Source organism: Simochromis diagramma, unplaced genomic scaffold (genome assembly GCF_900408965.1).
Source record: "Simochromis diagramma unplaced genomic scaffold, fSimDia1.1 OVJJ01000343.1, whole genome shotgun sequence".
Taxonomy (NCBI): Eukaryota; Metazoa; Chordata; class Actinopteri; order Cichliformes; family Cichlidae; genus Simochromis; species Simochromis diagramma.
The window spans coordinates 14051951-14065271 of NW_024386831.1; the positions used below are offsets into that span (position 1 = coordinate 14051951).

The following is a 13321-nucleotide window of genomic DNA, read 5'->3' on the forward strand; positions in this document are numbered from 1 at the left end:
CAACAATGAACAACAGCTATTAGAGCTAGTTTGTGAATTTTATTGCTATGATCCAAATTGCTTTCTTGCACCCTGTGCACTCTGTATCATTATAGATCACGTTCATTTATAAATGTATCCCCCATGAACACAGTCCATCAGGAGGCTTCATCAGCCTGTTATGGTTGTTAATGAGGCCTCTAATGTGACACTGTATGCCACATGCTGCTCCCTAGTGGCACACTGGAAAACGTGACTGCATTGGGCCTCACCCCAAGAAGGGTTTTTTCTCCCCCCCCCTCCTGATAGCATGCAGGAGAAGCCACTTAATGAGAGAGGGGTGGGGATCTAGAGAAGGAGAGAAAGAAAGACTGTAGGAGGAGCCAGGGTGAGGGCTAAATGGAGGCAATAAGAACAGCAATGCTGGAAAAACTCTCTCGGGACAGATGCAATGCAATGAAATACTGAGTGCAGCTTACGCTAACTTTACTGGAACTCTTGCTATTAAACTAACCTCATCTTAAAGGCTACGTATTTGCGGAAAGGGAATATTCACAATGAAGAGCGTTTTTAGCAGCAAATATTTTGACCAAAAAAGCCACTGACCATTGTGCAACCACTGCTTTAAATCAATCATTTAACTCTCAACATTAGGTTAGCGTTAGTTGGTTTCATATCGTATTTTCTGCATGGTTGAGGGGAGTTTAAAAGAGAAAAGGATTAGCATTGATCATTCCAATCATTGTTTACACTGGCTGTAGCAAGGGGGAAGAACTACTTTGCATTCAGGTTACTTCAAGGTCAGAGAGATACACAGACCCGTTGTTGTGCAGAGAATAAGAAGTCTGAGGTTTCACAGTAATTTCTAATGAAATGGATGCGTTCCACTTAACATGCAGAGCATAGTTGAGGGTTTTAGCGTGGCGCTTTGCTGTTGTTGTGGCCTACTGTCAGACACCAGGATGGGATTCTTTCGGTGAGGAGGTAGATAATTTTAATGAGACTGTGTGCTGGTGTGACCTCTTAGCAAAAGAGTTAGGCCTCCCAGAACAACATGCTCTACCACTGAGGTGTGGTCCTGTCCTATCTCTGCTCAGTGTAGCAATCACAGAAGCAAGAGCATCTTCAATTTCACTCACCTTAATTGCAAAAAAGCTCCTTCTCTAAGCTTGGGTTTTGAAGATATGAAGCATGTTAGAAAAAATGTGCTACTGTGATATTAGATTATTCAGTATTCAAAATATTTGTACCATGTGAGTGAGTACATGAGTAAGCAATATCTAGCTATGTATTACAAGTAGACTGCTATTATTTTCACTTTCAGTAATTGATTATCTTTTATAGACTCATATCCAGAAAAAGCAGCAAACTAGGCTTGTTGTTCTCAAGTCCACTGTTTCACAAACGTAACATTTTTTGGATGCCATCAAGATGCTAGAGTTGCTTTACACACACACACACACACACACACACACACACACACACACACACACACTAGACACTACATAGGACAATGCACCATGTATTGCTGGCTGTATAACTGGCCAGTAAGCAAGACAAACACTATTCTGATATTGATTGTAACATAATATTTAATCCGATACAGGATTTTTAAGACTGATATTGATACTGATATTTGGTGATTTAAATTTCCAATATTTTACAAATCAGCTGAGGTTTTCTTTCAGATACATGAAATATAACTGATGTTATGGAAATCTGCTTGTGTGTAGTTGTTCACTTAGTTGGATCAGCTCGTTGTGTTTGTGATGTTCCAACACGTTGCAGGGAAGTTGCAGAATGCCCTTTAGTGGACAAAAGATGTAACACTCATTACATGGTTGAACTGTGTTCCTACCAACTCTTCTTTACTTTTTCAATTTTAATTTATTGGATGATGTAAATGCAGATATGGACAGATCAACAAATAGCTATTGTAAGCCAATAGTATAGTAAAACAGTCTGGCTCTAAGGGTTCATAGTGCATAGATAATAGGGAACCCATTGCAAGTATCTTTTAGAAATTCATCCTTTGGGAAAGGAATTCTTGGATTTGGTCATTGTGTACTTCTGTAGGTATTTGCCCACGGAGAGCTTATGGGGAGACGGGTTTTCAGCCTATGCAAAAATGCTCCCATGCATCCAACAACCCAACAGTGCAGAGCTCAGCTATGCGTAGGTCGAATGCTGATTGGCTGACAAGTGGGCTGGAACAGGGAAGGGAGCCACAGGCTTTTCACAGGAGTTCACCAGGAATGGGAGAAGCATAACCAAACATCCAAGATCTGCTCGGTTTCACTTCAGCTCTTTGTATGTTGTAACTTATGTGTATTAGTATGTTATAACTACTCTGCATCTGGCTGAAGGACCATCAACAACCTAACTGAGAGCCCACAGATCATTTGTACCAGATACTTTGGACACTGCAGTCATCTCACAACAAAAGTTTTCCTGCAGGGCTGTCCCGAGCACCCTACAGTCTACTAGTGCAGAATCATGTTCAAGCCATGAAGTGTAAAGTGCCAAACATATTTAAGGCAGAGCAAAATTCTTTGGAGAAGATCTTTAATTCTGTGGTGGCTGAGTCATAAAGAGTAAAAATACATGTGGCTAGCTTAATTTGAAACTACCCATATATGGCAACTGTCAGTCAAAACATGACCTCTCACAGTTAATCTGAGCGGTCAGGACACAACTTCCAACCTTCAAACCCTGTTTCTTGGTATGATACTGTTGCTGAGATCAGTTTCGCTGAACGCAAATAGAGACTTCTGCAGCAGTCCCAGCCCAGTCGAGGAGCAGATTGCTGAGCTTTGTAGGGCAAATAAAAAGTTTGTATCCACAGCTGTTTAACATAACGATGCCAAGAGTCTCTGAACCTCTTCATTATGCAGGGGAAACCTGACATATGGCAGTATTCTCTGTGGGCATTCACAAGGACAGGACAGTGCAGATGGGGAGCAGAGGACACTTGCTGGTTCCTAACTAACACCTCTCCAGATCACATTTCCACCAATGCTAGTAAATGTGTAAGAAGCGGAGAGCATGAGAATCATCCTGATGTTACCGTTTTATCACAGAGGTTTCAAAGACACGCACACAAACCCACATTGACATGCATGTTTACACAACTGCACACACGCCCACATGCACTCCTGAACTGGAATAACGTGAGAAAGTCATCTAACCTTCCGAGCCCATGATGAAGTGGTGAACATCCGGCCCTGTGGACATGCGAGGTCCCTGACAGCTCTTTTCAATCACACCTTGTGGGGTAACCATCTTTATGTGGACAACCTATTCAGTGAGAACACAGCGATAAAGCAGCTTTAGAACCAAACAACACCTGCCCAAACTTAAAGACGTGAAGCCCACAAAACCTAATGTAATAATTTTGTTTTCTACAGGTTTCTGCGCACTCACCAGGTCCTCAATGTTGCCATAGATGTTCTTCTTCATACCTGATGCTCTGGTTGCTACCCAGCCCCCCAGGGAGCTGAACTCCATGGAGTCAGGCTCGTGTCCTGTACAGTAGCCGCTCTCATTAAGCTGCAATAAAATGGAAAAATATAAAAAAAACATGTTTGTTTTTAACTTAAAAGGGAGCCAGAAATGTGTGGTAAACAATGATGTCGTAAACCCACGAGAATGTTTTAATAACAAGCGAAGAGAACGCGCAAGCAAAGGGAAAATATAATTGCACCTCTGCTGCTGCATGTCACTGCTCTAGTTATACCGCAATGTAAAAACGGCGGTTTTATGGCATTGGTGGTTTTATAATGGCCCAAAATAAACCAAGTGGAAAGACTGAATAAATAATGCACTGATCTCTCTCTCTTTAGTCTGACAGCAGCTCTGCTGTCATATGCAAAATAATGCCTGTAAACTTGATACGTCCAGCACACACAAGCCTTTGTTAGTAAAACTAAAATAATAGTAAGTTTTACATATTTATTTAAGTGTATGAGTTATGCAGGCAAGACTGCTTACACATTCCTCTTCCACAAAGAAAAAAAGAACAGAAAAAACACACTGTATGGCTTTGTTCCTTGCCATGCAGTAATAACAATGTACTTCTGAGAAAACTATTCATCAGATTCACTATCCCCAAGGCTTTGAGGAGAATGTGTAGGTCATTGGGAGCCCACACATTCTCCTTAAGGCAGACGTAGCACTGAAAGATTGCATCTTTAGGCGGAACATTCAACAGTAATAATAATTAAGATCTTAAAGTACAACAACAATGCTCCCCAGAAGCACAAGGGTAAAGTCAAGCCTTGTTTTATCACAGCATTCCTCTGGAAGGCAGTTTATAATGCAGACCCATCTGCTCTATGAAATCGGCCCAGTCTAAATGCAGAGGTGGAGTCTGCTTTAAATGCAGCTCACGCATTCCTCTACATCAAACGCCTGCTCCTTCTCCATTTTTCTGAATTAGCTTGATGGTGCCATCTGCTCATGACCACCGTCTCAGACTCTAATCTCTCCCCTTCAGCGCTCTGCTCCTACCGCAAACTCTTTCCTGCACCCTGTTAGATCTACTGAGCAAAGAGTACCAAGGTGAATGAGCACAGACAGCCTCCTAGGGAACAGGCGCACAGCTTGATTGTTGGCACAACGTTTTATATTAACGTAAGCTCTTTCGGTGAATTAAAATGGATGGGCGAGCAGTACTTACCAATCTCTCTAGATCCTGACCGACAATGCCAGCTTCCACATGGGCAGTTAAATTTTTCTCGTCAATCCACAGAATGCGGTTCTGTGACAAACAAACAACATGTCTGAGGACGTCATAAACATAAATTTTATATTTCACAGAGTTTTTTGGGAGAAATGTTTTTTTTTAAAGCCGTTTCCTTTGTGTAAAACAGCTGCTTTCAAACACATATCGTATATCACCATGTCTGTCATCTGAGCTCTGCCTACATCTGTTATGTTGACTTAAAATATCTCAGACTCAGACATAAACATTGCACTCAAGAGGAGGCTGTGGAGACAGTCTCTTCACAGTTTGCTTACAACACTGTATGTTTTTCATCAAAACGTCTGAGGACGAATGTGTGCAGACAAGGATGGGAGACAACTGTCAGTTTCCCAAAGGCTTAGCCCTACCTATAGGAGGTCATAAATTAGTCCCCAGAGCTAATAAACGTTACGTTCCTACTACATTGCTCCTTTCATGTGGTTCAGCTGGAGACACCTGACCTCTGATCCCTGACACAGAACGCTGGTCACTGATGTCAGTGGCAGCAAACTCAATGAGTGGTGAGCTAGGAGCTTGTAGACAGCTTGTATATCACCTCTGGGTGAGCATGGATCAAAGGGCTTTACTGTACAGTGACAATTTTCACCACTTTATATTGTATCCGATAAAAGATTATCATGTTTATGGGGACTTGTTTGGGATTGTATTAAGATTAATGGCTGGTGCATCACTTGGGTTTTGTCCCTATCCACACAACTAATTTACCAATTCTAACTCTGGCTGCACTCATGTTACTGAAAAGAAATGATGTATATGGGAAAAAGGAACACTGGAAACACTCAGTCTCATAATGCAATAGCTTGTAGCACACACTAACAGTTTCCACTATTATGTTTCCACTATGTTATCAGCTGATAAAAAGAAGGAATTCCTGAGCCCAAAGAATGTACATGTACTATTACTACAATCATGTTTTGCCAAAAACACAATTTTACTTGACACATTTTTTTAGTAATCCAAACCTGAAGAGATATCAACAATAGACACAGAAAACAACAAGTTGAATATTAATCTGAATATCCATTTCAGCTTATGGCCTGGTGTGTATGAATAAGTATACTGATCCAGCCTGACTCTCTCTCAGTCTCTTTTCAGATTATTGTTCTAACTTTAAAGATCAGATAGATTGATTTTAGTTTAGTTGTCCTTAACGCTGATCGCGCAGGTGTTTACGTACCATCTGTGAGGTATCCAACGACACGATGGAACGAGTTTCCTCTGGGGGGCACTCGAGGGCACTAGAGACACTAGTCCCTCCTAAGAGATAATAAAAACCACTGTTACAATAAAACTCCTTTTCACAGCAGTCATTTTGACACGTTACAGGAGGAAAAGCACCATCTGAATAGCTCATCCTTGAGGTGCAATATATAATTTTTTCTTATGGCACGTCTGCACACTTCAGGATTTCACTGCAGTAATGAATGACTGACTTTTATTGATATGATTGTCACGAACCTGTTCGCAAACTGCAGTAAAACTAACAATACGTAAGATTTATTTCTCCCATATTATTAGCATGACATTTTTTAGTAGTGACTGACAGAAGAAAACAAACAAAAAAGTTACAATCATTTCCTATGGTTGTAACCACCACAATTAGTGCAGTGTCCACTGCTCTACTTTTAACAGCAGCATCTATAATATAGATAATAAAGCTTTCACTAAGCCCTCACCCACCCACATAAAAAACAGATAACTGATGGATGAAATTACACTATATGTTACAAATTGCGAAATGCAAATAAACTAGAGCCCCATATTAATTGTACATAAAAGCTAATTATGTAGATTAACGCCTTTGATTTCATAGCTCACCTCCATATGGCATCAAACAAACGTTGTGTTTGCATGCGAGCTCCACAATTTTCACTACATCATTGTGACAGTCTGCAAAAAACATAGAAGATTGTTTTATCTTTTTGAAACATAATTCTTTTACCATCTGCTACAATGTTTATATATTAAATATTCATAAAATAATATTTTTAAAAAAGCATGCACACACTGGAAAGGGAAAAAATGATGGCACATAACACTATCTGCATACCACTGACAACGTAAAAATGTATATTTCGTGAACCATTAGAGCAGGGGGGGCCAGCAGGGAGGCAGGGCATCCTTTGATTTGCCTCGGGCTTTCCTCAGGCTGAGTCAAACTGCATGAAGCTACACTCTCTTGGGTGGGACATGCTAGATCAATACAGATGTATTTTAACCAATCAGAGCCCATATACATTCACACTGGGGCAGTGAGTGAGTGGGATGAACAGCAATACCAAAGTACATGGATGTGCTTGACTGGCCTCGAGAGCTTTTAAGAGGCAGTGAGAAATGCTTACATTCTACTGCATTTGGGCATCCAATTAAACACATAGCGTAGGCCAAAGGATTACAGCTCCACAAACTAAACATCCACTTAAAATTCACTTGGAGAGGCTACCGAGGAATGGCAATTATAGCTCAAAACATCTACTGCACATTCAGTAGATGAGAGTGCATTTGTACGGTTGGAAAAGTTAAAACTTGGGATTAGCCACTGTGGATGAGAATGTGCCTACAGTTGCCTGGTGATTCGCTTCCCATTTGGGAGGCTGCTAATCAAGTTTCAACCATCAGTCAACATTTATTTGCATGATAAAATAGTGCTAGCCATAACAAGAGAAAACCAATCTCAGAATCATAATTCATGAGTGTACTATGCAGGGCCAGACTGTGGAGTATTGGGTGTCAACCGTCCTCCCCCTGACGCTTCTTATTAAGCTTCTACTCATACATATTAATATCCCTGCCGCTGCAGAGATTAACCCTTTAAATCACCTAAGCCAGTAGGAGGGATCAGTTATGCTATGTAGGAGGAGAAAAGCAGACACACAGTGGAAAGAAATTATATATACACATGTTTAACAGTGACAGCATAGCTTCTGAACTCACTTGGCCATACAACCAAATCTGGAACACGGCCAATTTTCCCCTCTCTCAAAGCAAAGATCTCGTGTAAGCAATGGCCTGGAAAAAAATTAAAAAATGAAATTACGTCACCATTTTTAAAATATTTTCATAACAAATGAAAAAAATGTTGCAAATTAAATTACAATTCACAGACATTAAAAGACTTTTTTCTGCCTTACCATGCGAGCGAAAAACCCGGTCTTCAGCGTCATGAGAGAAGGGAATGCCTGTGGACTTTAGCTCCTTCAAGAAGGCCTCGTTTAGAGTGGGAGGCTGGACAGCACTGCTATTCAGAATTGGCTTAAACAAAACAAACCACAGCGGTTATGGCTTCTACACAATGCCATTCATCGAAGACGCAACAAATAAACAGGAGCTGTTACTCACTGCTGCTGGAGTTTTGTGCTGCAGATTGGCACCGAACGTGCTTTCCATCCACTCTCTGAGGCCGGGGATGATCATACCGCTCAGCCTATACCTGGATTGTGTAAAAGAGGAAAGAAAGTTTGAATTACCAATTAAAAATAATCAACCGAGTCTCATGTATTAGCTTGACTGCAGCAGAAGTGAAACTCTGAAACTGAAAATATCTGCATGCTTGACTGGGCAAATTCATTTGGAGAACCAGACCTGTGGCTAATAAGAATACAGTATGAGATCTGAGTCCAGTGAGGTTATTAGACAAGCAGAGCAGCAGTGACAGTGCTGTTATTGCTTTTCCTTTACCATCACTTTCATAATTGTGCTGGTGTCACAGATTGGGCCCATCCGGGGACTATGGTGTACCTTTGTAAAATATATGCAGTATTTAAGTGAGGAAAAAAAACCCCCATGCAGCAAGCGAGCCAAGGAGGACGTCACCCTTGCTTCAGCTGATATACAACACCCAGATAGGTTTTTTTGTCGGTACGGCACGGAAAGCCCTGAGGGCTTTATGGTAAGTGCTTACACAGGAGGAAACAATTTGCTTGATAATACGTGCTCGTACATACTGTGCCAGTTCTCTGTTTTGATTGTCTGACAAGCACAGCTACCTCTCCCAGAGCTGTCTATGATGATTACGGAAACAAGACCCACCTACACCTTTGCTCTTGTCGTGGCAGGCATGGATAAAGGATATGTAGAGGAAATGAGTAACAGTTGTTTCTGGGAATCTGCAGCAATTAAAAGTACGTTTTTTCTTACACCTACATTTGCATTTACCATCAGACACATGACTGCCAGCATAATATTCATCTTATCTTTTTAAGAAATTGGTGAGTTGTTTCTGCTAATGGGCACCTGAGTGCTGAAAATCACAACCAGTGACCTTCTCAGATGACAATAAACAGTTTAAATGCCAACCACTAGGTGGCAGTAGCACCACATTGTTGTGAGCACACAGCACAGAGACAGCGACTGATTTTCAAAGGCTGGGTTCAAGTAGTGGGCTGTAAAAAAAAAAAAAAAGATCAATGCAAAGCTGCAGCCTCAAGTTACACAAACAGAATGAATGCTAAAGCTCAACACAGTGGCTAACACTAGATTAGAGGGAGTGGATGAGACCAAGTAATGACTGATTTTTCACCAACAGATAAGAATAAGCTTTACCTAAGAGTGCTGGCTGCTTTCTCATACTTTACCTTTTTCCAGTAAATTCTGCTTGGCCTTTCTTGTTGTACAGGAATTTTGAATCGCTGTATCCCCAGCCATTCCATTTCATAATCTCCTGTCTGTGAAAAAAATGAATTTAGGTACAGGTTAGGACTTGGGCAGATTATCACTCAAAGTTACAATAGAACATGTGGGGATTATTCCAGGGTGTGGTGCCCTGGTTAATTTGCCATCCCAGTCCCTCTGGGCTGGATACTGGCTCAGCATCCTTCCTGACAATCTCATGATGTTATCTGAAAAGCCAGACATATAGAATATCCCTTAATCTTATTAAGCCATTCCCAGCTTTTCCATTAACCTGAGGTGGCTATGAAGTGGCAAATTTACAAAATGGGAGGCTGCAGACAGGCACACCCAAATGCTTTTCCCACAGGTTAGCAAACACATGGCTCTTTTAGTATTGCAAAGGCAACACATTCAAACAACTTGTCCATCCACAGAAGAAGTGAGCATACAGTCCTTGAGCTCCATTTAATACATTAGATATTTTACATTTATGGCACCAATCAGACATTTTTCAATGGCTACTTTTAACACTCCTCAGCTTTTTAGGATTAGACTTAAATGTGTGTGCTGAACTTCCAGGCTACACTTAACAAAAATGGCACGTAGACACCAACTACGCTTTGTGTTTTCCACTGTACAAACAGGAACCAAGTTGGGAACTAGCCAACAGATACTACGTGGCTATGCTTGCTTTGCAAAGATGTAAATTTCAACAACTGTCACTATTCTGTTACTGTTCTGAGATATCAAAATACAAATGCTGGCTTTACCGCCTTATGACTGTACTATAAAAATGCTAGTGTGCTGTACTTCTTAAAGAAAGACAGCTGTACAACCATGTACAGATCAATAATCACGGGTCACTTGGGATGGCATGCTACTGTTGGCATAAAAGCCATTATTAAGATTAACACATGCCAAAATGGGGTTTTCTCTAAATTACGAGCAGGAGTGACACACTAAGTCATACTTTATTGAATCCTCACCACCACTGATAGAGTGTAATAGCTGCTGTACATGCGAAATAAAACTGTCTCCATAGCTGGGCATTGTGTTTGGCAGTAAGCCAGTAAGTACAGACTACTAACTTTCATAGGGGCGACCTTGGCTCATGGGATTGGGAAGCTCATCTGTAACCGGAAGGTTGCCGGTTCGATCCCCCTGCTCTCTCTGTCCTGGTCGTTGTGTCCTTGGGCAAGACACTCTACCCTACCGCCTACTGGTGTTGACCAGAGGGGCCGATGGTGCGATATGGCAGCCTTGCTTCTGTCAGTCTGCCCCAGGGCAGCTGTGGCTACAAAGTGTGTGAATGTGAGAGTGAATGAATAGTGGAATTGTAAAGCGCTTTGGGTGCCTAGAAAAACGCTATATAAATGCAATCCATTCTTATTATCATTATTATTAAAGTACAGGTACCAAAAGACAGAAACTCTCTTTCCGGCTATTAAGGATTCCTAAATTGTGGGGCAGGGTTGCTTGGGTGGACATAGACATGTGGAAGTAAGGCAAATGAAAATAAGAGAATATACAGTTAAGTAATGAGAAAATAAGTGCTATTATGCTTTTACAGCGTACGTTCTTTTTTTTCAACAATTGATAAAAATTCTTGAGTGGCTGTATGAGCTTCCTTTGATTTCAAAAGTTTGAGAACCACTGGTTTAAAGAGAAAGCGCATAAGGTCTCGATAAGCTGCACTCCTGTCTGTGTGCACCCCAACTCTGTCTCCACACAACATCTGTTACATTCCTGTCCATCCTGGAAGCTGTACTTCTAAAAGTTTCTTCTTTTATCCTCCCTTAAAGATTTTTTCCAAGTGTTTCTTTCTAATCAAAACCTGGTCTAAAGATAGATGACGCCATATGTTGTACAGATAGAGAAGCAAATCCGTGTAAACATTTCTGATCCATAAAAAGTAAAGTTGCCTTAAAATGATGCAATCTAGTAAATGTGATGGTCGTAGTGAATGAGGCATGCTTTGACTGAAAAATGCCTTTCACAAGTAAAAGCTGTTTGCTCAGCCCGTTTCCTGCATGACTTTTGCTCTTCGTACTACTTTCTAGTACCTAGCAAACAAAGCCCAAAGGCGTGACAGAAATCTACTTCACTCTCACGGAAAGATTACTACATGTGTGATGACACAACATCTTGTCAACTGCCGCTTTAGGACTGGGGAGAACACACAACCTGTACATCAAGATTCTTGCGTAAACATGCTTTTTAAAACAGAAGCTAAAATGCTTCCCATCACACACAAAGCCCCGAATGAACAGGATATAATCACATCTTTCAATGAATCTTACATTTCGTTTTTAATAAAACTTACAATTATGATTGGATCAGGTGACCCTAACAACCCCACCAGTTATGCTGGTATGTGCTCAGACTGCTGGATTCCTGCCGTGAGGCATTAGGTACCTTTCCCTACTCTCCTCTTTCGCTTTCATTTTCCATTCATTTATAGGTTACTATTAGATGCCATCAACATTACTGTGCAAAAAGTCTTGAGTTGCCAATTATTTCTTTATATTTAGCATCCAAAGAGCAAGACCTTTGTATTTTTAACTGATTTTAAGCAATAGTTCTTCAGACTTCTAAAAGTCTTTTAAAGTTTTCTTTGGGTATTGGCTGTTTTTCACTCATTTTCAGCCCAGTTCTTGAACCTGAGCATATTCAGAGGAATTTTTTTCTGTTTGTTAATCCACTTAACATTGGGGGAGGGAGGAAAAAAATGATACCGCAGGTAATTGCTTAACCCGATTCAAAGACTGACTCAATCTTGTGGCAACATTTAGAGCAGGTTTTACTGTTGGTATGCCTGACAATCTTATTTTGTAACAAAAGAAAGTGAGATAACGTTATCTTACACGATAAAACTGACCTATGAATCATTTAAGGATAAAAGGCTGCCTAATCAACTAAGTTAACAATCAATTTTGAAATTCTATTATTAAAAACTTTTAATAATAAAAAAATAAGCATACTAATAATAACAACTTGTATTTATATAGGTCCTTAAAAAAACTTACCAAAAAACTTAGTAGCAGCCTCTCACAGAAACACATAATTATTTAAAAATTAAAATTGTATTTTTTGCAGCAACACAGTGATTCCCAACCAGCTATTACACAAAAACTTAGCACCTAACCTTAAAAAGTAAACTGGAGGAAAAAGTCGAGGACAAAAAAAGATATCTTTAGCAGATAAACAGTATAAAAAAGTGATGTCCTTGAGAAACAGGGGGGAAAAAATCCAGAAAGGACCTAGCAAAGGACCTGAGAGATGTACCTGGCCCTTCAGTTCATCTGTCTATTGTTCACTGAAGCCTCATTTGAAAGGGTCTCAGTGGAAGTGTGGCTGTCAAGAAGCCATTCTTAAAGAAGGGAAAGTGTGAAAAAAAGACTGAGGTATGCCAAAATACACCAGAACTTGGCTGAAAATCAAGGGCAACAGGTCTCAGTGAGTGATGGTTACAAATGTGAAGTTTTTGGTTTAAATTGTTATCAATAGTACAGAGAAGGTCGGGAGAGGTATATAACAATATACAGCTATCTGTAAAGCATGGTTAAGATTCTGTCATGTTTGGAACTACATTTAAGCCAGTGGTGTTGTCAAAACTGATCTACCAAGAAATACCATCTGGAAAGCATCTGATTGACAACAACTTTATTTTTCAGCATGACAATCATTCTAAACACACTGCCAAAGCAGTAAAAGCACACCTTATATATCTGGATAGAACAAATACACAATGCAAAACTATCAGGCATGGATTGGGCCCCCCAGAGCACAACATTACTGAAGTGTTGTGGGAACAACTTGATAGAAAATAGATGATGGCTGAACAAAAGGTAGCCATCATCAAAAAAACCAAACAAAAAGCTCTAAATTTCCTTCAAGAAGCCTGAAGAACTATTCCCAAAGACTACTAAAAGAAATTACAAGAAATGCTAAATAAGAGAGGTTAAG

General features: G+C 40.3%; 1 protein-coding gene across 1 annotated transcript in view; it reads right to left on the reverse strand.

The window, feature by feature from the left end:
• The window catches only part of agps (alkylglycerone phosphate synthase), a 29108-nt gene that overhangs the window by 14086 nt on the left and 1701 nt on the right, over nucleotides 1–13321 (reverse strand). Inside the window, exons 2-10 of the mRNA XM_040028058.1 lie at nucleotides 9319–9408; nucleotides 8084–8174; nucleotides 7876–7996; nucleotides 7679–7753; nucleotides 6563–6634; nucleotides 5922–6001; nucleotides 4658–4738; nucleotides 3403–3528; nucleotides 3168–3276 (exon numbers count right to left, since the gene is read on the reverse strand). Of these exons, the coding sequence (XP_039883992.1) occupies nucleotides 3168–3276; nucleotides 3403–3528; nucleotides 4658–4738; nucleotides 5922–6001; nucleotides 6563–6634; nucleotides 7679–7753; nucleotides 7876–7996; nucleotides 8084–8174; nucleotides 9319–9408 (845 nt within the window). The remainder of the gene's footprint in view (nucleotides 1–3167; nucleotides 3277–3402; nucleotides 3529–4657; nucleotides 4739–5921; nucleotides 6002–6562; nucleotides 6635–7678; nucleotides 7754–7875; nucleotides 7997–8083; nucleotides 8175–9318; nucleotides 9409–13321) is intronic.